Here is a 23,789-nt window from a genome sequence, read left to right on the forward strand (position 1 = left end):
TGCTATCAATAAAACTCCTTTGGGGTATTTGTTGATGATTGCTCAATGCTTATATGTAATCCTCCTCCGGAGTCCGTAGGAGATATTCAACATCTGAATTATACGTCGTCACTTAACCTAGCATGCATTTCGCAGCAGAATAGAATAATTTCACAGAACTTCAAACCGGCGATGACTATGCCTCGCAACCACAACATCTATTTTACATCGGATCCCCGCGCCAGGTCAAACCTCACACTCTCCCCGTTGACGAGGTGATGCCTCCATCTACCACCAACTCCTGCCCCGTGATATACCGGGCCTCATCTGAGGCAAGGAAGACCGCCGCATTGGCTACATCCCAGGCATCGCCCATGCGACCCATGGGCACCTGTGCGTCCCGCTTCCGCATGTACTCCTCCTCATCCCCGCCGGGCGCATACCGCTTCGCCAGTTGCTGCGTGTACGGGGTATAGATCAGCCCCGGCACCACCGTGTTCAACCGCACGTTCTTGTCCGCATAGATGACCGCCGTCGCCTTCGTGAACTGCATGATCGCCGCCTTGGTGGCCGAGTACGCGACCTGCGGCTTGCCGATATACCGCAGTCCTGCAATGCTCGACACATTGACGACCGATCCCCCGGTCGCTTGCTTCTCCATGATCGGCAAGACATAGTGACAGGTCAGATAGATGCTCTTGAGATTCAGGTCCACCTGCGCGTCCCAGACGTCTTCGGCCATGGTGGCCGGACACCCCGGCTCGGACTTGCCGACGTTGTTGACGAGGATGTCGATGCGACCGTGTTTGCGCATGCAGGCGTCGACCAGCGCTTCTACGGAGGCGGAGTCGGTGACGTTGGTCTCCTGGACATCGCACACGCCGCCGGCCTCCTCGATGCGGGCCTTGGTGCGTTGGGCGGAGGCGAGCGAGCGGTTTCCGCCGTAGATGAGGGCGCCCTGCTGGGCCAGTTTGGCGGCGATGGCCGCCCCGATGCCCCAGCCTTCCTCGGTGGTTTGGCCCAGGCCGGTGATCAAGACCACTTTGCCATCTAAGCGAAGCATGATGGGATGTGTGGAGGTAGAAGGAAAGATGTGGATATACTTTGCAAGAAGAAAAGCCAAGCTACCACAGAAGTAATGAATGAACTGCCTTTCTTTTCCTTTTCCCTGCTGTTGCTGCTGCTGTTGCTGCTCTGCCCACCGGCTCTTATCAGGGCTTATCGTCGGCGGATCGTATCCGCTACCCTCGGATGCTGTCCGGTCCGCATCCGCCACAAGGACCACAAGGATTGGAACGGGCTAACGGATTTTCCCCGGCCGTGCTAGCTAATCTTCGCATCCCTTCGCGGCGAGTCTCCGTTTGATCCATGCATTGATTGCATAGTGCCTAATGCCAGACTTCCTCTCCATATATTGCACTCGATGGACTCCCCTAGACGCGCGCGCAATCGCGCCGCCTGCAGACGCTGCCAGCGTCGCAAGATTCGTTGCGATGGCATCACCCCTACCTGTGGCGCATGCCGGAAATCCGGCGTTGCTTGCGTTAATGATGGGAAGCAGGAAGTGCATCGCTCGTTAGTCGCTGCCGTAATTCTAGAGCCTGACTACCCCGTACTAATACGATGGCTGTAGGTACATTGCAAATATGGAAAACAGAATCAAGTGGCTGGAGTCGATTGTTCGAGAGAAATGCTCGAATGTCGACCTGAGTAATGGCCCGGAGCGGCACTCAGAGACCCTGGACGAGTCAATCATAGAAGATAGTCTGCAGCAGAACCATGGATCTCCGCAAGAAACACAGCAAACCCCTCTTGAAGCTAGCCAAGTCACTCTGCCGACGCCCGATCAGTCAATTCCCCAGGCTACAGCTGTCGTGGCGGAGGCGAACGCAGCTACCCTACCCACCCCCGACCAGTCGATCTCGCATCATGCCCCCATGCAGGACGAGCCACACCAAGCCCACGAGATCGGTCTGGTGTCTCTCTCCCGTGGGAGTGATCCCCGTTACATCGGCCCTTCGAGCGGATACTTCTTTGCCAAGCGCATCTTCTCGAATACAGGGTGGCGCGGCCGGCAGGAATCCTCCTCCAGCGGCCATCTGTCCCACCTACCCGTCGAATTGCTGAACCCGCCAGCCACGCTGCCACCCCAGAAGGAGGTCGCTGTCGAGCTCTCGACCACGTACTTTCGAACCGTCCACCTTCTGTACCCATTCCTACACGAGCAGCGTCACATTGAACTGCTGAATGACGTGTACAGCGCCCCGGAGGAAAACCCAACCAGCACGTTTCAGGTGTATATGGTTCTGGCGATCGCGTCCCTGAACCTTTCCCGCCAATGCAAGCTCCAGCTCCCGGTGGAAGGCTACTACGCGTCAGCGATGAAGTACGTGGACTACGTTTGCCACGATGAGTCGATGGCTGCGCTGCAGTGCTTGTTGCTGCTCATGGTCTACGCCTTGTACAACCCCTCTTGCAACGTCAACATCTGGAATCTGAATTACCAGTGCCTGGCAAGCGTGATAGACTTGGGGCTGCAACGCGACGTTCGCGCCTCTCCGTCCTACCAGATTTCTCTGTTCACCCAGGAGATGCGGACGCGGGTGTTCTGGGTGGCGTACACATTTGACCGCACGGTCTGCACCATGATGGGTCGACCGATAGGACTCAGGGACGAAGCGTGTGAGATACGGGTACGCCTGAGCCTTCATACTAAAATCTCGTACTTACTTTGATACTGTACTAACCCACGACAGTTCCCCCTGGATATCCCCGACAGCAACCTCATGAACCGCTCTGCCGACCAGCCCGTATCGCTGGAAGCGCCATCCCACATGTCCTATTCAATCCACCTCTTCAAACTGGCGCAGCTCAACTCCGAAATCAAATACGTCATGCACAGCATCTGCCGCGACGCGCCCGCCTACGCATACCCGCCCGTGAAAGACATCTTCGCCTGGCAGCGGGACATGATGCGATCCCTGCAGGAGTGGCATGCCGCCGTGCCGCAGCACCCCCGGGATCAAGACAACACCGGGATGACCCCGTACTGCCACGCCAAGTACCACGAGACGATGGTGCTCCTGCTGCGACCCAGCCCGGCGATCCCCGCTCCCGCCCCGGAGATGCTGGATCTGTGCGTCCAGCACGCCTTCATGCTGCTGCAGTGCTTCGGCGATCTGTACGACGCCGGCCGACTGCTGTACAGCCGCCTGGCCGTGCACGCCGTCTTCCTGGGGACGCTCGTCCTGCTGCACGGGATCTGGAAGCTGCCGGAGACGGCGACGCGATTCCGCACGGACGAACTCATCCGCCGGCTCAACTCCGCACAGAGCATCCTGAGCAGTATCGGCGAGCACTGGGCGGAGGCCGCCAGCGCGCGCGACTGCATCGCCCAGCTGTCCAACGTGACGGTGCAGCGGCTGCTCAAGGGCCCGGCGGGCTCGGGCGAGACCGCATCGTCACCGCTGCGCCATCGCCTGCGAGATCCTGGGGTCCCGGCGGCCCAGCTGCAGCATGTTGACCAGAGAGGTAGGGCCGTGCAGGGGCAGAGCTCCACTTCTTACGAGGATGACCCCACGCTCTCGTGGCAGGCGGGGCTGCCGGGACAGCCTCCTACTGCTGCTCCGTCTCCGCCGTCGGAGTTTCTGAACCTGTTCGATGACCTGCTGCGGTGTGATTTCCAGGGCTGGAGCGGGGTCTCGGATCTGGATGGGTTGATTCGGGAGATATTCGGTAGCTCTCAGCATGAGAGCTGATGGCTTTTCATTGATTACATCAACCGAATCGCTGTAACGTGGCTGTTTGCTTGAATGGTACAGATTACATCCATTTGGTTAGATGGGAAAAGCAGTAACAGAACCCACGCCCAGGAAAAGCCGCCCGGCTACTTCCGACGGAACAAGCCGCGCGCGACCTAGCGCTCGCTCTCGGAAGCACTCCGTCTCACTCAGATTTCCCCTCACCCCCACCCTTTCCCCACCATTAAAACAAAAGGCGACCCCAAGATCACCACAAAACAAACCCCCAATTGACCCTTTCCACAATCAAACCAACCCCGAACAACTCCCCAATCCTTCTCACCTCATCAACAAAGACAACCACTCCCAAAATGACGCCCGACGAAACTCTGGCGCACGTGCAAACCGTCAGCGCGACCCAGCGCGCCAACAGCCCCATCTACGCCCACCTCCTGGCGGACGTGACCATCACCGCCGCCACCGAGGGCCACCTGCTGGCGACCATCCGCATCGCCCAGCCCCACATCAACTCCAAGGGCGGGCTGCACGGGACCATGTCCGCGTGCCTGGTCGACTGGGCCGCGGGCATGGTCATCGCCACCTACGGCGGCAGCTACACGGGGGTGAGCACGGATCTGCATGTCTCGTACGTGGCGTCGGCCCGGGAGGGGGAGACGCTGGAGGTGACCGGGCGGGCGATGAAGGTCGGCGGGACGATGGCGTACGTCTCGGTGGAGATCTGTAAGGTGGTGCCGGATGAGACGGGTGGGGGGGAGAAGAGGGTGGTGGTGGCCACGGGGTTGCATACGAAGTTTGTGAAACAGCGGTGATTGGGGTTGTTGGATTCGGCGAGTTACGCTATGCTTTGGGTGGAAGATGTGCGTGTTGACGCATGGGGCTCCACTTCTTCTCTGGATGGACTGTAAGAAATATAAATGAAGAGTGCAATTCATATAATATCATAGTGCTTACGAGAAGAATCTCCAATTATCAATTCAAAGTCAAGACGACCTCCAATGATAAATCACTTCAATGAATACCTCCGGCGCCCTCGTCATCACCCTGCCGCGCCTTTCCGAACAAACTCGCTCGAAGCGACTGAAGCCCCGGCCGCGCCCCCTGCGCATCACCTTCAGCAATAGCGGCAGCAGCAGTCTGAGTATACGTGTTCGGCTGATTACTCTCGATAACCTCTCCTCGGCCGCCAGATACCGCCGCAGCGCCGCCTCCATCAAGGCCACGACCTCCTCCGCCGAGAACCGCTCGGGGTCGCTGTACCGCAGGCGGACCATGGTCTCCTCGATCGCATCCAGCTGCTTCCGCGGCTCGAACATGTTCCGCCGCAGCCGCTGGGCCAGGCCCCGCCCCTTGAGGAAGGCGAGCACGCCCGCAATGACCGTGTTGACGGCCCCGAGAACGATGATGGCCAGCAGGTGCGCGCCGCAGCTCGGTTTCAGCGCGGTGATGCTCGCCCCGATGATCAGCTGCGCGATCGTCAGGAGGTTGTACGCGACGCAGAAGACGTGGTAACGGTGCGCTGGTGGTTGCATTCCGAGCGCAGCTTGCGGCATAGGTCTTTGATGCCGGCCTCGAAGATGCGCGCGGTATGAGGCTTTTCGTTTGGTTCTTGGTGGGAGGATTGGGTCAGGGTGGGGTGGGTTGGGTTGGGTGTGCAGAGGTGCTTGTATGTGCAGTACGGAAGTTTTCCTTTTCTGTATGAAGGGGGCGATTGGTATTCGAATGTGAAGTTAATACCAGGCATAAGCAACAGAAAGTTCTGTACTATTGGTAGCTGATTGCCATTATCTCACGCATCTGATCGCATGATCTCATACAACTTCATGGGTAAACTAGCCTGGCTTACTGCTACGAGACCATAAGCCTTCAGTGGCTTCCCATCGCTTGGTATCGCCGACGAGCTGGTAGCGGATATCCTCATGTGGCACTTTTAATTCTGATATCCCTATCCATTTCCCCTATCCACCAATCTGTTTTATGAGCCCCCATTCCCCCAGAAACAGCAAAATAACAGGTTTGATTCTGCAGAGTCTGGTTATCATGTGTCTCTTACGAGCCAAGCCCTAGCTCCGAGATGTTGCTGAAAGTCACGTCGGCAAGGTGAGTGAAAATGGAATGAGTCAACAATCTCCAGTCGGCTGTATCATTTCCTGCATCGCAAACGAAACAGAAGTCTCAGTTTGTAGTCAAGAAGATAACTCTCTTATTGGCGCTGTTATGTTGGTCGCAGAGCATGCTCGTTCTTTGCGGTATGTGACAAGTAGCCTCTCCACCCTCTCCCCCTCTTACAGGTAAAAAAGCAAAGGGAATTCATATGCCTATCTTCTTGTACAGTGGAGAGTTGAAGAGAAGCGACTCAGACCTTAGCCACGACTTGCGACTAAAGTCGACGGCTGATACGAAAGTATGATTGAAGTCAAAGACGGACACGGATACGAGAACCATGGATCAGCGTCAACTCAACCGGCTAACGATACGACCAAGCTGGTTCAGCTACAACTACAGATCCTCTCTTCAAGCTGTTCAGGTGGTTCAATGAGGATCTCAACATCGCAACAAGCATGGAACTAGGCCGGAGCTGTCACTGTAGGTGTACATCACAGCTTAGTAGGGTCAAGCTCGGGTACAGACTAGCGGTAATAATTCGGAACGTCTTGAGTAGCTTTTACTATAGGACTGTGCTTCGTGGTACGTGCGCCGGTGGCACAGGTCGTAGCCCCAAACCCGCACGAGCTCCTGGAGCTACACTGATACGGAATAGGTCAACCCTGACGAAGGGATGTCCGGGCGGAAGCTGTGGAGAAGCTCGAGATGCCAGGAGCATTTGACAGCACCATGAGGTTTGGGTTGGTGAGCCTAATACGAACCACGAACCATTTAACGTCGCAAGGCTGCATGCGGCCGTCGTGAGCTTCAATGCACAGCCCCCACAGCTGTACCGACTAGACTCTTGGTCCGAGCTTAAGCTTACAGCCACACCGATCACTCGTTTGGTCTTGGCCTTTTCTGCAATGAGGATTGTTCTTCATGAATTGGATCTGGGCCACAGCCCACGCTCATACGACGGCGGCAGTTGGCGCAATTTCATCCTCGTATTGCGCACGGCAGGTGTGCTGCAATTTCACAACCGTGTCTTCGTTCTGCAGCCACCAGTTGACATCTACGCTCCTAGAGATCAGTTACACAGCCATGGTCTCTTACATGTGAATTGATACTTGAGGTCGCAATCCGACAGGTCCTTCCCGAGTATTGTAAAACTGCGGGCTGGTGCTCGAGACCCAGCACTACGGCTGGATAAAACAGACATGGCCAGCTCAGAATACCATGCAAACCCCAATTAGAGCGACCCAGTGTCGGGCTTCTCTTCCACGTTTGCGGCTGCTCGTGTTGAAACCGGACAATCCTTGCAACATCCCCCGAGTGGCAGCTTAGCCTACAACACGAACTTGTTTTAGACGCCTACACCACGCGAGTCCTTTATCTTCAGCTCTCCAGCGCCACAGCCAAGCTCGATTGATCCGGGTCATTTGACAGACGTTGCACAATTACTGCTGAAGAGATAGACTTCGGCAGTCGAGTCCAGACCATTGAAAACCTCCAAACTGATAACACACTGTGTCGTGGGATTCTTCATTCCAACTGGTCCCTTATGACGAGGTGCACCCTAAAAAGCATAAATACAGCCTAATCCTCCCGGTCAAGGGTTCACTTCTTCTCTCAACAATCCCAATCCCATCACAATCTCACTCAACCACCATATCCAACCAAGCTGGACTCCGTCGCCAAAGACTGGTGTGGAACCTCGATCCGCAACCGACCCAAGCCCATCATCATGTCCGACCAGCAGGCCACCCTCGACCCGGGCCGTGCCAGCTTCTTTGACGACCTGAAGGGCGCCGTGGGGCAAGAAGCCCTAAAGACCCTCGACCCCGCAACCGATCTCTCCGACGAACCGCCCGACGAGCCGTCCTCGACTTCCGAACGCCCAGCGAGGTACACCTGCTCGACCCAGAGACCCGCCCCGGTGACCTTCACCGATGCCGCCAGCACCAGCAGCAGCCACCCGGCGGCCAACATCGCCGCGCTCCAAGTCGGCTTCGGGAAAGTGATCCCGCGGTGGAAACCCGGCCCAAACCAGCGCGTCAACTTCGCCGCCTTCGCCAACGGATACCCGAAGGCCGAGTGGGCGACGCTGGCGGCCAACGCGCTGAAGGCGGCCGCGGACGAGTGGAACCGGCTCGAGCTCGGGGTGAGCCTGCAGTGGGTGGCCCGGCTGGAGGACGCGGCGTTCGTGCTCTCCTACGGCGGCAGCCAAGGCGGGGTGCTGGCCGAGGCCTTCTTCCCGAGCCCGATCGACCTGAACTATCTGAACGTGTACCAGTCGGCCTTCACCCCGGGCACCGTCGCCTACCTGAAGAACATCTTCCTGCACGAGCTCGGCCACGTCCTCGGCTTACGGCACGAGTTCGCCCCGGAGCGCGAGGATACCCAGGATGACTATACCGTGCAGCTGGGGCCCCGCAACCCGCTCTCCGTCATGGCCTATGAGTTCCCGCCGCAGCTGCAGACCTCCGACGAGGACAGCGCGCGCGCCTTCTACCGCTTCCCTGGGACGCAGCTCGGGTGGGGGGAGGCGCGGAGTCGGGCGCCCAGATCAGGGCGGATGCTCAAGCTCGTGGATGTGGAGCCGAATAACTAGGCTTGGGGATAGGGTCGGGCGAATGAGGCTGGTCTTGCAGTCGTTTCGGGATTCATTTCAAGGTGCTTATCTGGTGCTTTTTCTTCTGTACGTAGCGAATGAGACTGCGATGCTACTCCTTCACATGCGTTCGAGGATACGATCCTTGTTGTGGTAATGCTCTATGAATATCAAATAGCCCGAACGCTGATCAGTGGTCGCAGGCATAGAGATGAATGTGCAATGTGTCGGAGGGCGGAGAATACCCACGCTCATGGCTTCGAGATCCCTCCCAGAAGTGACCAGCTTTTGCGCAGCGACCTATTGACAAACTCTTACGCTCTTGACAGCAATCGGGGCTGTGGTTTAGTGGTATAATATTCCCTTAGCATGGGAGAGGTCCGGGGTTCGATTCCCCGCAGCTCCATCTTTTTGTCTTTTTGCCGGGCATCCATTCTTGTGGACGGTAGCTCCTGTGCACGGACGGGCTTGTATGGGTCTCGTCGCTTTTTGCCGTGAACAAATCGCCTTGTTTGCAGCCTCGGCCGGCGTGTCGAGTGGATTGACCGCATGGTATACCAGAAGAACAATATGCACAGTTTGATGTGCCTCGTCGCTTGTAGGAACCAGGTGTCAATCCCTGAATCTAAGCGGGTGTGACCTGGAGGCTGGTGCTAGGAATACGCGGGGGGTGCGTGACAATCGAGTGACTTGATCCGTGGGCCGGTACAGTTACCCCGAGAAAGTTAGCCGTCAGCCTTGGTCCTATGTGTGGTGTTAAGGGTGGTGGTGTGCATAAATCCAGGAACATGTTACTAACACGACTATGGGTGTTGGTGCTCATCCGGTGTGGTATTATTGAGAATTAAGGCCCTGGGGCCATTGCAGACCTTGGCAAGGTATGACTTTACTGATGGCGAATAGCGCAGAGTCAAATAATGCAACTAGAGCAAAATATGACTGCACAGGCGGAAGCAATCGCTGTACGGAAAGAACATGCAAAAATTAGAAGCAAAACAGAATCTCCCCGACTGGGAGTCGAACCCAGGTCTCCCGCGCTTGTTCCCGAATGGGATTGACAAGCGGAAATCATGACCGTTAGACCATCGAGGAAGAGATGGTAGTACTTTATAAGATTGAGCTTATAGCGGGCTGATAGATAAAAGCCCTAAAAGAATGGAAGAAGGCAAAAAGATGGACTCGCCGGGAATCGAACCCGGGACCTCTCCAATGCGAATGGAGCGTTATACCCCTAAACCACAAGCCCTTGTTGTTGAAGTGACTTTGTAGTTCAATATATGTACCATAGCTTCAAGCCATCAAATCAATAGACAATGCACCTTATTCAGGTCCGATGGTGTATAACCTACTCAACATCTATTCTTTTAGTACTCAATCATCATATAGCAATCAAATGGATGTCTGTAGTGTGTCTAACCTAACATATATATCCAAAATTCATGTTCAGGTTCTCACCATCTTCTCGGCCAAGGAGCCGGGCTCAGATATATATTAGTGTGAACGATACTTGGAGTAACAGCCAACACACTGTAACCCAACCACCAACCAATTCACATCGTGGTGGCGTCACCCGTACGCAGTGACACAAGTACCAAAGCTATACACCACAGAGCGTGGGTGCTCGAGAACCAGTACCCCCCAGAAACACCTCCGTGGCGAGATCAAACGCTGACATTTTCTCACCTGCTATCGCAATTACACAAGCTGACAAGCAATAGGCACTAGAAAACATTCGGCAGACAGTCAAATGCGCCCACTGCCACGAAAATCTCGAGCTGGCGACCTATACAAGCGTACTGGGAGGTAAGTTGTACGTACCAACACGTTACTTGATGCACAAGGAGCCTAAACACAAGCTCAACCGCAAGCCCAGAGCTCCCACCACATACGCAGAACAAAGAAAACCCCACTATCAAGTCAAAGTCGCACTGCACGAGGATTCTGTAACTGCATAACCGATATACGGCCTTGGCTAATGCCCCAAGAGATAGCCTCGAGAGAAGCACGCACTGGCACAATGGCACGCCAGAATCACCATCGAGCGCTAAAAGACTAACATCAATACCAACAAGATATGTCATATTTCATTGACTCCTCCTCGCTGATCGTGTAGGAAAGCTCTAGTCACCACAAATGACTATTCCAACCGCGAAAACAAAGCATAGATAGTATAGCCATAGTGCAACAAGCGGTAGGAGTATGCGCTAAGAATGCTAGGGAACTAAGCAGCATAACGGCTTCCCTGTCCTAAATGGCATAGTCCTGTGGGGATGATAGAAGCCGCTGGCGTCGCAGACCCAGGAATAGTCTGGCGTCGCCGTTGGCCCCGATAAAGCGCTTTTCGAAACTGAGGGGCCTCTCTCTTTTCTTCTTGGGACCATCTCACGATTTCGGAATGGGTGCTGAATAGAAGCACGGAACACAATCACGGACAATAAATCATGTGCTATAGGTAGTCCACCCCCCAGGCTTCGGCTGCATCGGAAATGTTTCAGCTGTCGGGATTTCGTTGCTCGACTGACACATGGGTACGATCCTGCCGTCCCCCCTTTTTCTCTTTCCCTTATCGGAGGTCAAGCCCGGATCTCGCGGAGCGGGCAGCGGCAGCGCAAGCCTCGGCATGAGCTTCGATGAGTGGAGCTCAGGAGAAAAATCCAGACGGGTGGGCCAATCAGTGCCACTGGTTCCGTTGCACCACTCCATCTAAGCGTTGGAACTACCTATACAGGTACCCATCGTGCAACCGAGATCTCGTCGCTCGATTCGCCGGGGTGTTCACAGAACCCCCGTTCTGGAGCCGCAGCACTGGAGCCATCATATTTGTGCGGGAGGAAAACAAAGCAAGAACGGGAGATGGATACTATATAATAAGGGCGAGGAGACCCTCTTTGAATACACCAGCAACCGAAATCAAGGCACACACAGCACCATGAGCATCGCATTCGACGTATTCCGCGGGTCGCCCGAGGGACGCATCGTCGCGGACACGGTGACGCGCACCCTCGAGCTGCACGAGGTATTCATCGAGACCACCCACTCCGGGGTCTGCGGCACCGACGAGCACTACCTCAAGGCGGGCAATGTGCTGGGCCACGAAGGGGTGGGCATCATCCGCGCCCTGGGGGCCGGGGTCAAGTCCGTTCAGGTCGGGGATCGTGTGGGATTCGGCTATACGCACAGTATCTGCGCCTCCTGCGAGGAATGCGCGACCGGTATGTCTTTCCAATGTGTTTTGCGTTTTTATTATCGGTGGTGTGTCCGAGAAGGCAACTTACCCCGAGATTTCCAGGCCATGATCAGTACTGCCCGAACGTCAAGATGTACGGGTTCCACGACCGGGATAACGGCTCGTTCAGTCACGGCGCGGTCTGGGACGAGAACTGCGTCTACCGCATCCCCGACGGGTACGACTCGATCCACGCCGCCCCGCTGATGTGTGCGGGCGCCAGTGTGTGGGAGATCTTCATGCAGTACGGGGTGCGGGCGACGGACCGGGTGGGGATCATGGGTGTCGGCGGCCTCGGCCACGTGGCCATTAAGCTCGCCAGCGCCATGGGGTGCCAGGTGGTGGTGCTGTCCAGCTCCGAGGCGAAGAGAAAGGAGGCAATGGACTACGGGGCGTCGGAGTTCCATGTCTTCCAGTCGGGGGGCCCGGTGCCCGAGGGTTTCCGTCAGGTGAAGCATCTTCTGCTCTGTGGGAGTGCTGACGTTGATTATTCTTCGTAAGTGGCTGTCGACCCTGTCTTCGCTCCTTGTGAACTTTTGTCCCAGGCTGCATTCAATCTGCATCCAATGGTCTTACTGACGCACCGCTAGTTTGATGCCATTGGTGGCGACTCGTGGCAGCATCTACCCTCTCACGCTTACCCTGAAGCCCGCCCCGGTGCCTTTGGCCCGCCTCTTCCTTCGTGGCATCAAGATCCAAGGGTCGTTGGTGGCCTCCCGCCAGAATATCCGATCCCTGTTCGAGTTTGCAGCGAGGAAGAATATCACCCCCACGACTATGACCTTCCCCATGACGCCAGCGGGCATTGAGGACGCGATGAAGACTCTGAGGGAAGGGAAGATGAGATATCGGGGAGTCTTGGTACGGGACCTGCAGTAGGTCTAGGTGTCATCAGTCACCGATATTGATCTGTATTGTACATACGAAGAAGAAGAACAACACATCAAATCCATTCAAGGCACCAAGTGCGTAGCCACACCCCAGATCTCAAAATCAGCAACGCCCGCTGAATGTCAGCCATCTGAACGCCAGAAACAAGACATCATTCGTTACCAGCCAGACAGGATCAGACTGCATTCTGGGCGGAGATCATATGTTCGATCGACCGGGCGGTCTTTCTCCGCAGCATATACCACCCGCCCATCGTGACAACGGTCAGCGAGACGGTCAGGACTAGCAGGATCCACCACTGTGACGAGATGTAAAGCTCTGAGTGGCCCGGGGTGTCTCCCTCTGAGCGAGACGGCCCGGCGATAATGTTGGTTCCTAGTATGGTCTGGGGGTGTGTGTGTGCCTGTTAGCCCTAGTTTTCACCGTCGAGCCTGCAGATAGGGCACCTACGGCAATGAAGGTTCCAGGGAGGAAGAGCATGGTCACCACCGAGATGGTGCTCATCGAGGCGCTCTCATGCATGGCATATTTGGTCATCTTCGTGCTGGATTGAGTGTTGATCCGCGAGCTCATGTTGAACAGCTGATTAGTGTAAGTCGTCGTCGCAGTAGACCAGGGAAAGGAGATATGATACTATTGAATACGGGGCTTCTCACCAATTCAAGCAGCCGCTCCACCCGCCTCGCAACATCCTCCACCGACGACTTGAAGTAGGCGATCTGATTCTCGAAGCGATCGAATTCCTCCTCCATGCGGAAATACAGCCAGACGCGCTCGGGGACGCCCGCCTTGCCTTCGACGAGGGTCTGGAAGGTCTCGTGCTGGATGCGCAGCCGCGCAATCACGCCCAGAATAAAGCTCATCTGGATCTTATCCTGGTCGAGGCTGGTCAGGGTGAGATGGAGCTTGTGCAGGTCGATGCGGGCGAACTCGTCCATGCCCCCGTGCACCCTCGCCTCCTCGTCGCGGATCGTATCCCGCGGCTCCCGGGCGGCCCGTCGGAAGTACTGAATGGTCGGGTTGAAGTGCATCACCGAGGTGATGAAGGGATTCTTCACGAGCGCGGCCGTCGTGGGCTCCCGGACGAAGGCCTGCAGGTTCTCCACCAACTCCTCGTGCAGGCGCTGCGGCAGGTCGTTGAAGGATCGGTACTTCAGCAGGACGAGCGTCGACTGCGATCGCGCGTCGTATCGCGTCACGATTGTCATCTTGAGATCGGCTTCCTTGCCTAATCGTCGCACGTAGGCCCGGGCTCGGATTGCGTACCAGAATTCTAGAACACGAGCACAAAATTATCCATGAGCCGGTTGGTCTATGTATTCACCGGCAAGTCCCTCACTCACCGAAGGAGCGCATCTTTCCTTCCTCATCGCGCTGCTGTCGCGAGCCGAAGATCTGTTCCTGGCCACGGATGTGGGAGGCTGCGGCGGGCGCGATGTCATATCGCGTCAGGATCTTCAAAAGGCAGCTGCGTGTGATGTTAAGCTGCGACGGCACGCCGTCCTCACTCTGATCGAGAGTCTTCTCGTTCGTGGGCTCATCAACCCGATCGCTGATGAGTTCGTTGGTGAGCAGTGCCTTCAGGACCGCAGGGTCGTCGATGGTGTGGAGTAGTCTCTCCTGGGGGGTCGGTTGCAGCAGAACAATTCGGAGCTGGGGATGGTGTTCTGCCTGCGCTTAGGGTTAGCATACCACTGGATGGACTCTTTGCGACCGGGTAGAAGCTGGATAGGGAGGGGTACAGCTAATAGTCGATCCATCTCTGCATCATCGCAAAAGCGGGCCGACCCCACGCCATGGTCATGCTCCAGGACCATCACATTCGAGACGGGCGCATATTTCTCGGATCGCCACGATCGGGACTCCTCCTTCAGCTCTCGCTGGCAGAAGCTTCCATCGTCCAGGCCCGAACAGTAGGATGGCAGCGAGAAGGGGTACTGCGAATGTATCGACATCCCATAACCACTATCGCAGGGAGTCTGTATGCGGCAAAAGACGATCCAGACATGGCGACTCGAAAGGAAAAAGAGATCTTATGAGCCTTATCACCAATGCAGTAAGGCTATGAGGCAGGCGCTTCACTTTTTTCACACATTGCCTTGCCAAACATGGATTTAGCTGCATGAGGCTGGCATATGCGCCAACATGCGCCAAGTCCGCACCGCCTCATGAATACGAGAGCCTGCAATCATCCGGCTGCTTCAAGCCTTATCACCACCGCAACTCCCCGCACGCAGCCTTCCCCTGCATCTTCACCCCTTCACACCATCCATAAACTAAAAATAATGGGTGACGCTGCCAGCCTGCAGGTGCCATTCACCTTCCCTCCCCAACAGCCCGGGGAACCTTCCACTCGCAATTGGTACCAAGAACTTCTCGACCATCCGGAATGTGCCAACAATCCCGTACGTGGTGGTGCCTATATCACCGCGGTGCTATAGCCTTCCCCCTCTCCCCCCTCCCCGCACCGCCGACCGGACTAACGCTCTCCCACCGCACAGGCCAAGATACAAGAAGCCTACGAATCCTTCCGAACCGCAAGCCTAGAGCGATCGATTGGCCTGCTTCGCCCGAGTGGACGAGATGGTAGCACTGGCGACCGTAATAGTAGCCATCTTGTCCCACCAACATCGCAGCGCATCACTCCCGACGAAGCGCTCATCCGCTACCTCAAGCTGCAGACCGACGAGACCTACGGAGCCCAGGAGATCGAGCAGCTGAGCAAGCAAGATGTTAATTGCCTGGTCATCTGGACGCGTCCCGACCCACCGATCATGCGCCTGCTCCTCGATATCCAGCGCCGGTTGTCGCGATTCGTAGGGCCTGGTGAGCTGCTACCCTCCAGTAGACGAAGAATGGGACTCCAAACCCACCGCATCTGTCTATCCATCATCTGATTTCGAAGTATAACTGACCCAGCGACCCAGACCTCCATCTCACCCCACCTCCATCCCTCCATCTCTCCATCATCGAGCTCTCCCACCGCCACCCGATCGCCCACCTCCACGAGGTCTACGCCCACATCGGCGAGCCGCAACTCAAGGAGCTCCTCGACACCCCCCGCAACGAGTACCACCGAGAACAGCGGCACATCGCCCGCCTTGTCAAGCCGAAACTCCTCTTCGACAAGCTAGGCGTGGCGATCAGTTTCGTCCCTGCCGCTGCCGCCGCCGACGACGACGACAACGAGAGCCCGTACACTTATCATCATCTCCGGAGCCAGCTGCATATGAGAGCGCTGACGACCGGAGTGAGCATCGATACGTGTTATACGGCGCCGATTGCGCACGTCACGCTCGGGCGGTTTGTGGGGACTACTTTTTTCCAAGGGGAGGGGGCGGGGGTCGGTGATAACCCGGGCAGGGCGGAAGAGCAAGAGAGGAGGGCGATGGAGCGGTGGGTGGGTCTGATCATGGAGATTAATGAGGAGTTGGAACGGGAGTGCTGGGGGCAGCTGGTCTGGGAAGTCGGGCGGCGGACGGCGTTGGAGGTTCAGCTGGGGTATATCAAGTTCGGACGCGGGTTGGAGGAGGCTGAATTGGTGGGGGAGCCGATCGAGGAGTGATGCTTGAAAATTAGCTTAGGATTGCATGGCTGGAGGGGAGGTCAAGATGCATTCGGCTTAGACTCCATGGCTAGAGTAGGGGTGGCATAGAGGGTGCATTTTGTCGTTAGATGGGACGATGTATGATCTGGTATATCGCTCTGACGATCACGGGCTGATTTCACTTTGGCAGGTGTAGTAGTCAATTGACCTGACCCCACACCTCGGGTCTATAAGATCCTAGCTGCTATCGATCTCCTGGTCGAGTGTACCACGACTCGATTGCAGGCACTGTTGGTGAGTGCAACTCACGGCTGTCAGAATTGTTGGGGCGGGCTTTGCCCGTAACAAGTCCAGTATAATCGGACATGCACATGGCCGTGCTAGGTGAAGAGCACTTAGGGCCTGAGTCAGTAAACTTGAAGCTACTGTATGAGTCAGGGTAGGACGGCAGAGTACTCCTGAGAAAGATCTAGACGTCCTCGCGGAACTCACCAAATATCATATCAAGTGCTGAAACTTGAATATTCGGAAAGTAAGGTGTACAGGCCCAAGTTTAGAGTGATCTAGTCAATATTGGAGTACTGACAGGAAATGTGGCAGTGTGTGCAGCTCACGGTCGCCACCAATCATAGCCAATTAATTACCACAGACTTGAACACGAGTGACATAAATTTACTAGAGGACGTCGGAGACTACATACCAGGTTTGCATATTTCGCAAACTGTGATGATGAAACCATGACTAGAAAATGGGAATCCCCTGTAGGTGGTGGTGGTGGTGGTTGTTGTTGCCATAGTTAGCTTGGCGCACGCCATCACGAGCAGCACCCACTAACAAGCTTTATCAATCACCCACAGCTCAAGATCTGCCTGCCCTACTTCCTTCTCGGCCGGTACATGCATAACGCAATTGAGGCCAAGAACAGCGTGACAAACCACTCACAATAGAGCAATGGCCAAACTCTATCGCCTCACAGCATATACTTAAATCGATGGGTATCAACACCAAGATACCAACCGTCCACAACGGCCATTGAACAACCACCCACATTTGCATCATGACGGTAATAGATCTGGTGCCCCAGGGCACGGCTTATGGTCTTCTTATCGGCCTGGGCGTCCTCTTCTGCGGGGTGATCCTAGTGGCGATCAAGATCCAGAGGGCGTATCTAGCCGAGGATTCAGGAACATCCGAGATGTTCATGGTCGCGAACCGCTCGGTTGGCACAGGACTGACGGCTTCAGCTGTCTTCTCGTCATGGATGTGGATCAATGAGACGGTTTTGTCGGCCGCGATGTGCTATCGCTATGGACTAGCGGTTCCCCTGGTAAGGAATCTAGCCCTAACCTTGGACCACCGTGTGTTGACACCTAGCCTCTACAGTGGTGGGGATCCGGTCTCTGCTTCCAGATCGCATTGATGGCAGCGCTTGGCGTCATGGCTAAGATCCGCGTGCCCTATGCCCACACTTCCCTGGAAATCATTCGCATGCGATACGGATGGGTGGGCCACATCATCTACATGATTCTCAACCTGACCAACAATGTGTTCGGGTGCGCTTCGATGATCTTGACGGGGTCGCAGCTCATCCACGGCGTTTCAGCAATGAACTTTGTGGCTGCTACCATTCTGATTCCTCTCGGAGGTGAGAAAAGACATTCAGCGGAGAGTAAGGAGGAGCTAATGTTCGATGGTATAGTGGTGCTTTATACTGCCGTTGGCGGCCTGAAGGCAACTTTCCTCACCGACTTTCTTCACACAACTGTCGCTCTGATTCTCATCATTTACTTCACGCTCTCAGTCCTGACTCACGACGCTGTGGGCGGGCTGTCTGGTCTCTACGATAAAGTGGTCGCAACCGCGAGCGAGAATTACATTTCGGGAAACTATGAGGGCTCTCTGCTTACCATGAAATCCAAGGATGCCATTATCTGGGGCCTCATCTTGAAGTTCGGCAACCTCGCCCTGGTTGTCATGGTAAGTGCCGGCAGTCCACTTCTCTCTGCGGGACATGAATCTAACCGCAACCCGCAGGACACTGCGTTCTGGCAAAAGTCATTCGCCAGTGAGGTCAACTCCACCGTACCGGCCTACAACCTGGCCGCCGTCGCCGTGTTCGGAATCCCCTGGGGTCTCGGCACGGTGATCGGGCTGTCTGCCCGGGCGCTGCACAACACTCCCATCTTCCCAACCTACCCTGGTCCCCTCACGGCCACAGAAGTGAGCACGGGGATGGTGATGCCCTACCTCGTAAAAGCCCTGCTGGGCAACGCGGGGATGGTGGCCTTCTTTGTGCTGCTCTTCATGGCCCTGACCAGCACGGTCTCCTCCTCGATGATCGCGGTCAGCAGCATCCTCTCCTTCGACATGTACAAGACCTACATCAACCCGACCGCGGGGGACCGCCGGCTGCTGCACGTCAGCCATATCGCCGTCGTCTTCCACGCGGTCTTCATCACGGGCATCTCCATCGCCCTCAACTACGGCGGCGCCAACATGACCTGGATCGGCTACTTCCGGCCCATCCTCTCGTGCCCCGGCATCATCCCGCTGGGGCTGACCCTATTCTGGTCCGGCCAGACCCGCCTGGCCGCCATCCTTGCGCCCGTGCTGGGCTTCTTCACAGGCCTGGCCATCTGGCTGGCGACTGCCAAATCGCTGTATGGTCGCGTGGACATGACCACGACAGGCGAGGGGCTGCCGGCGCTATACGGCGCCATCGGCTCCTTCTTCTCGCCCGCCCTCTATTCGGTGCTGATCTCCCTCTACCGCCCCTACAAATTCGACTGGCGCGAGTTCCTCCGCATCGAGCTCGTCGCCGATGATCACAGTTCGGTCTCCGAGTCGCAACCAACCCCCAACCCCGAATCCCGCGAGGACAAGAAAGAAGGGCCCGAGCCCGAAACCAAGAGCGTCTTCGTATCCTCCACCTCCCCAGACTCCAACTCACCATCCCCCTCGCAGTCTCGCCTCAGCCTCGACGACGTCATCCACCCGTTCTCCCCGGAGACCCTGCGGGAGTTGTACCGCTGGTCGCGCATCGCGTGGGCCACCTTCGTGGCGCTCGTGCTGATCACCTTTGTGCTGTGGCCGATGCCGCTGTACCGGGATTACATCTTCACCAAGTCGTTTTTCGCCGGGTGGACGACGGTGGCGATCATCTGGCAGTTCTGCGCGTTCTTGGCAGTGGTGGTGTATCCACTGTACGATGGGCGGTTGGAGATCGCCAAGGGGGTTCGTGGAGTTTGGGCTTCGAGTCGGCGGGTTTGGGAAGGGCGGAAGAACTAGTGAGGGCTTAGTGGGGAATTTTTGGTTGTATAGAGATTGTATCGATGCCTAGATTCATTAGAGGTAGGTCAAGTTTATGGAAAATGAATTCCGTCATATAGCTACACGACAAGTGCTGTTTGCTGCATAACAAGTTTTATCGGACCCTGGAAATCGAGTGTGGAGAAGCCAGCCGAGCAATTGCCGAGCCTTGCCGAAGCCGGACCCACCAGCAAATCCTGCCTGCGCCCTGCGGATCAACCGAGTTCTTAAATCCAGGGCCAGGCTGGGCTGGGGTAATTTGGAGCTGCATTCAACCAGTTTACCAGTCAACCAATCGCTGCAGCATTGCTTGAGGTAATAGAATCCCTGGGTTGCTGATTCTCGACCACCCTCGTGACGGCCACTCACCGTCATAAAGGTCGAAGTACCCCTTCACCCGGCCAGAGTCGACGACACCTGTATGCTACTCAAAGACACCTCAATTGTCGACATCCTCTCCACTGCAAACTCTCCCTATCCTTCTCCAAAAGCCTGGGTCTGAAAACCACCCATGAATGAGCAAGAGTTCCTGGCCCGCCTCCCGCCGTGGCTCAGCCACTGGCTCGGCTACCGCGCCAGCCCTCCCCAGCCCCTGCCCAAGTATCAAATCTGGCTGTGGTCGTTTATCTCCGCCTTCTGCGGTCTCTGCGTCGTCCAGGCCATCTTCAACTACTCCCACTACTTCCTGGACCGTCACGTACCGGGCATTATCGCCTCCTATGTTCGTTCTCCCCTTGCCCTTGCCCCTGCCCCTTCCCCTTTTACTCATACTAACAACAATCAAGGGCGCCTCCGCCGTCCTCGTCTACGGCGCCATCGAAAGCCCGCTAGCACAGCCGCGCGCCCTCATCTTCGGCCACTTCCTGAGCGCCCTGGTCGGCCTGTGCGTGACCAAGCTGTTCAGCCTGATGCCCGACGAGGACCGGTTCGAGTCCCTGCGCTGGCTGGCCGCGGCGCTCTCGTCGGCGCTGGCCGTCGTGGTGATGCAGGTCACCGAGACCACCCACCCGCCCGCCGGCGCCACCGCCCTGCTCCCCGCCACCAACGAGGCCGTCTGGCAGCTCTCCTGGTACTACCTGCCCGTCGTGCTGCTCTCCTCCACCATGCTGCTCGCCGTCGCCCTGCTGGTCAATAACTGCCAACGCCGGTACCCCGTCTTCTGGGTTGCGCCGGTCACGCCGAGGCCGGCGTTGCCGCGGGTGGAGGCGAAGTAGGAGGTGCTTTTTGGGGGCGTCGTGGGGTGAATTGGGCCTGTTGTTGTTGTTGTTGTTGTTGGTGGCGATGGTGGTGTTTTTGCGTTGTTGGGATGGGGGTTCCTTGCACGGTTTTGCGGGCGTCAATTGGGCTTGATGTTAGAGGTTCGGTGTTACGGTCAAAGAGCCTTGTGTGAAATGATTCTGCGGAGGTTACTCTGGTTCGGTGTTCATAAAGAAAAAGATATGTTGATAAAAGGTATAGATACTTAGGAGACGCGATATTCATTTCTAATTTCCAGCATTCATAATAGCTATCAATAATCAGAACATCCTTCTCGGCACAAGATGGATCGTGGATGCAGTAACCTCATAAATAACTCCCGCGCCCTACTCCGTGTCCACCGTCATATTCACCACCGCACCGGTGTCGGCAACCCGGGACATGATGCTGCTAAACTGGCTCGTCGTACACGAGAGATCGAGCGAGACCCGGTGCATGTTCGTCTCTGCTGTTTTCTCACAGCTCCCGGAGGGGACTGAGGCACGCAGAGAGGGCTCCCGGGGCATCAAGTCTAGCTCGGTCATGGTGAGGAATGGATGCAGTGGTTCTGTGGAGGAGTGTCGGGAACTCCTCAGGCTGCACGGGTCAGGCGCAAGGTAGAGTGCCTCGTGCACGGTTCGGAAACTGTTGTCCGTCGGGTACGCGTCTACTGCAGGGTAAGCACACCAGGCGGCATCTGCGAGAATGGCTGTTCAAACTGACCACGAGGCAACAAGAGCACCTGACGGTCCCAATCGTTTTCAGCCTGCGTGGCGTCCAGCACCCGGTCGAAGGACGGCAGCCAGGAGCCGCCAATTGCAGACACTGTCAGATTGGGTGTGCTATCCACCCGACAATCCTCTGTGCTAAATGGGCACGGCAGGATCAGGCGGGGGTCGATGGTCCCATGGCCCACCCACGGTGTGGATGTTTCCCGACAATTACTGGAGGCGTTGTTGGGGGATCGAATCGACCAGGAAGCTGGCGGCTTGAGCTCGATGGGATGCAGATATTCCCTTGGCGCGTCCGGGCTGTCGGGGCACTCATCTGAGGTCCTACCTTCTCTCAATTGCTCGTCGCAGTCCGGAGTGATGCCCCTTTGCGGGAAGCTGCGTTTCCTCCCCAGTTTCACCACCCTGTTGCGCCTGTCACCAGGTGCAGGAGGGCCCTTGCTCAGCACGGATGGACCTGCACGCTCCTCCTTCACCCGAATCCTCGTATATCGATTCTTCAAACTCAGTCCTGTGCGCGGAGGGTTGTGAAATGCCGAAATCGCCGACCAGTTGGTGCCATGCGTTTGGACTGCCTTGAGAAGTTCTTCGTCCTGCTCTCCTCCCGGTTCGTGTCAGCTATCGAGCTCAAAGTAGTATAAGGAATGACTGATTACCTCTTGTTCAGTCCAATTACAATAACTGACATTGGGCCGCAACACCTGCCGCCAGTGACTAGAGCACTGATCGGCACAGCGAGACCCCACGAGGGTGGCGATCTGAGTCCAGTTGTTGCCATGCTCCCGCACCGCCTCGCTGAGTCGCTTGTCCTCCTCCGGCGACCAGACGCCCTTGATGTTGCCGCCGGCCAGCGTGTTCCACCACCGCTTGCGGCAGTCTTTGTTCGAGCGGCCAGGGACTTTCTGGGCGAGCTCGCTCCAGAGGACCGTGTCCGAGGTGTCGAGTGCTGTAGCAGAAGAAAGTATCAGAGTGCGGGATGAGGCAAGGTGTGGGAAGGAATTGTGGGAGCTGTTCTCCATGCACCCACAGTTTTGGACCAGCTTGCGGAGGAGCTCATCCTCCTTGGTCGTCCAGCTGCGTCTGCTGCGCTTCATGCTTGATGGAGGTCGAGGTAGTTTGACATTGGAAGAATTGCTATAGGGGATACGGAAGGATATAGGGGATACATTGGGCGACATGTATCACTCTTCCCTGCCACCGAGGGGTGGAATGTGACTCAATCTTGTTGATAGGGAGATACGGTGCGGGCCAGAGCCAGTACGGCGAACTTGAGACAAGTTTGACATTTCGACCAGACATTCAACTGCGAGAAGCTTCCACCGTATTCAAAAAGGCAGGCTGAGATAGGGAGTCACCACAGTCTCGCAGCTGGTAGAACATACCCCTCCTGCTCCTGCCTGAGTCTCAGAATCGTGAATTCGTGAATCCTCGCTAGTCCGCACAACTCCAAGAGGTGATGTTTGGCCCATCGATGTCTCTAGGTGGAAATGGCCGGTGGTTGTGAGTTCCAGAATTGTGCCCTGACCCTTCTCGCTCGACATGAACGAACCACTCTCCAATCCCCTCAGTACATTTCGAAAGCGAGATAGCATTGCTGGAGTCGATTGCTGAAGGAGTATCCACCCCAACAAAACAGGTATGCGTGCATATGTCTTTAATTCTCACCGACAGAAGCCACCTTATTGAGCCATCGCGAAGTCAATATACTGACTCTGGGTCTGAATTGTAAACCAGCGTGTGAACAGGGATTCTGTGAAGTGGCATAAGTTTCAATGGTGCGGGAACTATCGTATTATTTCAACTTCAATTCATCGGCAACCAGCCGTGAGGCTGTATAGTGGTGTCAAAGACCACATAGGTATCGTTGATACATGTAAGCCTGTGCTTTTTTAGAGTAAGAATCATTGGCTCCGGCCGTTGCTGTGTGGGTACCAGCCCCCGCAGCAGAAACCAACAAAACCAAAAAAACGACAGCAGTCGGATTTGAACCGACGCCTCCGAAGAGAATAGATTTCTAGTCTATCGCCTTAGACCACTCGGCCATACTGTCTTGGATGCGAGTTTGGCTCAAAACTGTGCATGACGGACCAAAACCAATGCAGCAGCCCGTTTTCAGGTCAAGCGTGACTGCATTGCACTACTCGATCATTGGAAATACAGAAGACCGCCAATGCGCACAGCATAAGTGTTGTTCCATAAGCTACAATGCCCAATAGCACGTCCGCCCACCTATTTCAAGCAAGACTGCTCTGCATCAATAGATGTCTCAGTGCTCACCGTATTCGCTAACCAATGTGCTCTCTGCGCTGGGTGATAGGCTTGGCGTAATCGTATCGTTCAACAAAATACCAATAACCTCGTTTACATCCGTAGTCTAGTCACCATCGGTGAGACATCATAGTGTGTCTGTTAC

The 23,789-nt window shown here is 56.0% G+C and overlaps 10 protein-coding genes and 4 non-coding genes across 14 annotated transcripts; 8 read left to right on the plus strand and 6 right to left on the minus strand.

Annotated features, from left to right (window-relative positions):
- Window positions 1–104: 104 nt before the first annotated feature.
- Window positions 105–1,150, minus strand: ASPACDRAFT_114426 (SDR family NAD(P)-dependent oxidoreductase). The gene has a single exon (XM_020195798.1). The coding sequence runs from the start codon at window positions 1,040–1,042 to the stop codon at window positions 233–235; it is 810 nt and encodes a 269-aa protein (XP_020058255.1). The 5' UTR covers window positions 1,043–1,150; the 3' UTR covers window positions 105–232.
- A 467-nt stretch (window positions 1,151–1,617) lies between these two features.
- Window positions 1,618–3,750, plus strand: ASPACDRAFT_1853955 (fungal specific transcription factor domain-containing protein). Its single transcript, XM_020197344.1, has 2 exons — window positions 1,618–2,672; window positions 2,736–3,750. Exons 1-2 carry the CDS (start codon window positions 1,626–1,628, stop codon window positions 3,735–3,737), a joined length of 2,049 nt encoding a protein of 682 aa, XP_020058256.1. The 5' UTR covers window positions 1,618–1,625; the 3' UTR covers window positions 3,738–3,750.
- Window positions 3,751–4,068: 318 nt separating this feature from the next.
- ASPACDRAFT_76430 (PaaI family thioesterase) lies at window positions 4,069–4,722 on the plus strand. The gene has a single exon (XM_020204708.1). The coding sequence runs from the start codon at window positions 4,091–4,093 to the stop codon at window positions 4,547–4,549; it is 459 nt and encodes a 152-aa protein (XP_020058257.1). The 5' UTR covers window positions 4,069–4,090; the 3' UTR covers window positions 4,550–4,722.
- A 2,847-nt stretch (window positions 4,723–7,569) lies between these two features.
- On the plus strand, window positions 7,570–8,436 carry ASPACDRAFT_58322 (uncharacterized protein; the record flags this gene model as incomplete). Its single annotated transcript, XM_020203332.1, has 1 exon — window positions 7,570–8,436. One exon carries the CDS (start codon window positions 7,570–7,572, stop codon window positions 8,434–8,436), a length of 867 nt encoding a protein of 288 aa, XP_020058258.1.
- A 334-nt stretch (window positions 8,437–8,770) lies between these two features.
- Window positions 8,771–8,842, plus strand: ASPACDRAFT_t94. Its single transcript has one exon. It is a non-coding gene; the product is annotated as a tRNA-Ala (tRNA).
- A 596-nt stretch (window positions 8,843–9,438) lies between these two features.
- ASPACDRAFT_t103 lies at window positions 9,439–9,528 on the minus strand. Its single transcript has one exon. It is a non-coding gene; the product is annotated as a tRNA-Asp (tRNA).
- An 82-nt stretch (window positions 9,529–9,610) lies between these two features.
- Window positions 9,611–9,682, minus strand: ASPACDRAFT_t102. The gene has a single exon. It is a non-coding gene; the product is annotated as a tRNA-Ala (tRNA).
- A 1,683-nt stretch (window positions 9,683–11,365) lies between these two features.
- On the plus strand, window positions 11,366–12,508 carry ASPACDRAFT_7917 (NAD(P)-dependent alcohol dehydrogenase; the record flags this gene model as incomplete). The annotated part of the gene is made up of 3 exons (XM_020205336.1): window positions 11,366–11,648; window positions 11,726–12,158; window positions 12,253–12,508. Coding segments are annotated over 3 exons (972 nt in total), but the record flags the coding sequence as incomplete, so codon positions are not given.
- A 420-nt stretch (window positions 12,509–12,928) lies between these two features.
- On the minus strand, window positions 12,929–14,508 carry ASPACDRAFT_24754 (uncharacterized protein; the record flags this gene model as incomplete). The annotated part of the gene is made up of 4 exons (XM_020199288.1): window positions 12,929–13,135; window positions 13,210–13,826; window positions 13,897–14,224; window positions 14,296–14,508. 4 exons carry the CDS (start codon window positions 14,506–14,508, stop codon window positions 12,929–12,931), a joined length of 1,365 nt encoding a protein of 454 aa, XP_020058260.1.
- Window positions 14,509–14,735: 227 nt separating this feature from the next.
- Window positions 14,736–16,507, plus strand: ASPACDRAFT_1853959 (uncharacterized protein). The gene is made up of 3 exons (XM_020197345.1): window positions 14,736–14,958; window positions 15,055–15,379; window positions 15,481–16,507. The coding sequence occupies exons 1-3, from the start codon at window positions 14,839–14,841 to the stop codon at window positions 16,116–16,118; spliced, it is 1,083 nt and encodes a 360-aa protein (XP_020058261.1). The 5' UTR covers window positions 14,736–14,838; the 3' UTR covers window positions 16,119–16,507.
- Window positions 16,508–17,157: 650 nt separating this feature from the next.
- ASPACDRAFT_1853960 (sodium:solute symporter family protein) lies at window positions 17,158–19,466 on the plus strand (the record flags this gene model as incomplete). Its single annotated transcript, XM_020197346.1, has 4 exons — window positions 17,158–17,427; window positions 17,484–17,745; window positions 17,800–18,077; window positions 18,135–19,466. The coding sequence occupies 4 exons, from the start codon at window positions 17,158–17,160 to the stop codon at window positions 19,386–19,388; spliced, it is 2,064 nt and encodes a 687-aa protein (XP_020058262.1). The 3' UTR covers window positions 19,389–19,466.
- A 454-nt stretch (window positions 19,467–19,920) lies between these two features.
- ASPACDRAFT_40741 (HPP family protein) lies at window positions 19,921–20,623 on the plus strand (the record flags this gene model as incomplete). The annotated part of the gene is made up of 2 exons (XM_020200806.1): window positions 19,921–20,130; window positions 20,195–20,623. 2 exons carry the CDS (start codon window positions 19,921–19,923, stop codon window positions 20,621–20,623), a joined length of 639 nt encoding a protein of 212 aa, XP_020058263.1.
- A 369-nt stretch (window positions 20,624–20,992) lies between these two features.
- ASPACDRAFT_40742 (SANT/Myb-like DNA-binding domain-containing protein) lies at window positions 20,993–22,470 on the minus strand (the record flags this gene model as incomplete). The annotated part of the gene is made up of 3 exons (XM_020200807.1): window positions 20,993–21,312; window positions 21,369–21,969; window positions 22,063–22,470. 3 exons carry the CDS (start codon window positions 22,468–22,470, stop codon window positions 20,993–20,995), a joined length of 1,329 nt encoding a protein of 442 aa, XP_020058264.1.
- Window positions 22,471–23,344: 874 nt separating this feature from the next.
- Window positions 23,345–23,426, minus strand: ASPACDRAFT_t101. The gene has a single exon. It is a non-coding gene; the product is annotated as a tRNA-Ser (tRNA).
- Window positions 23,427–23,789: the final 363 nt, after the last annotated feature.

Source organism: Aspergillus aculeatus (assembly GCF_001890905.1).
Source record: "Aspergillus aculeatus ATCC 16872 unplaced genomic scaffold ASPACscaffold_4, whole genome shotgun sequence".
Lineage (NCBI taxonomy): Eukaryota > Fungi > Ascomycota > Eurotiomycetes > Eurotiales > Aspergillaceae > Aspergillus > Aspergillus aculeatus.

Bases quoted from the DNA above. Each gene is read 5' to 3' on its own strand.
- ASPACDRAFT_76430 (XM_020204708.1), top strand. From the start codon at position 4,091: ATGACGCCCGACGAAACTCTGGCGCACGTGCAAACCGTCAGCGCGACC.
- ASPACDRAFT_1853955 (XM_020197344.1), top strand. From the start codon at position 1,626: ATGGAAAACAGAATCAAGTGGCTGGAGTCGATTGTTCGAGAGAAATGC. The intron at 2,673-2,735 runs GTACGCCTGAGC...AACCCACGACAG, and splicing joins ACGAAGCGTGTGAGATACGG to TTCCCCCTGGATATCCCCGA.
- ASPACDRAFT_1853959 (XM_020197345.1), top strand. From the start codon at position 14,839: ATGGGTGACGCTGCCAGCCTGCAGGTGCCATTCACCTTCCCTCCCCAA. The intron at 14,959-15,054 runs GTACGTGGTGGT...CCCACCGCACAG, and splicing joins CGGAATGTGCCAACAATCCC to GCCAAGATACAAGAAGCCTA. The intron at 15,380-15,480 runs GTGAGCTGCTAC...CCAGCGACCCAG, and splicing joins GTCGCGATTCGTAGGGCCTG to ACCTCCATCTCACCCCACCT.
- ASPACDRAFT_114426 (XM_020195798.1), bottom strand. From the start codon at position 1,042: ATGCTTCGCTTAGATGGCAAAGTGGTCTTGATCACCGGCCTGGGCCAA.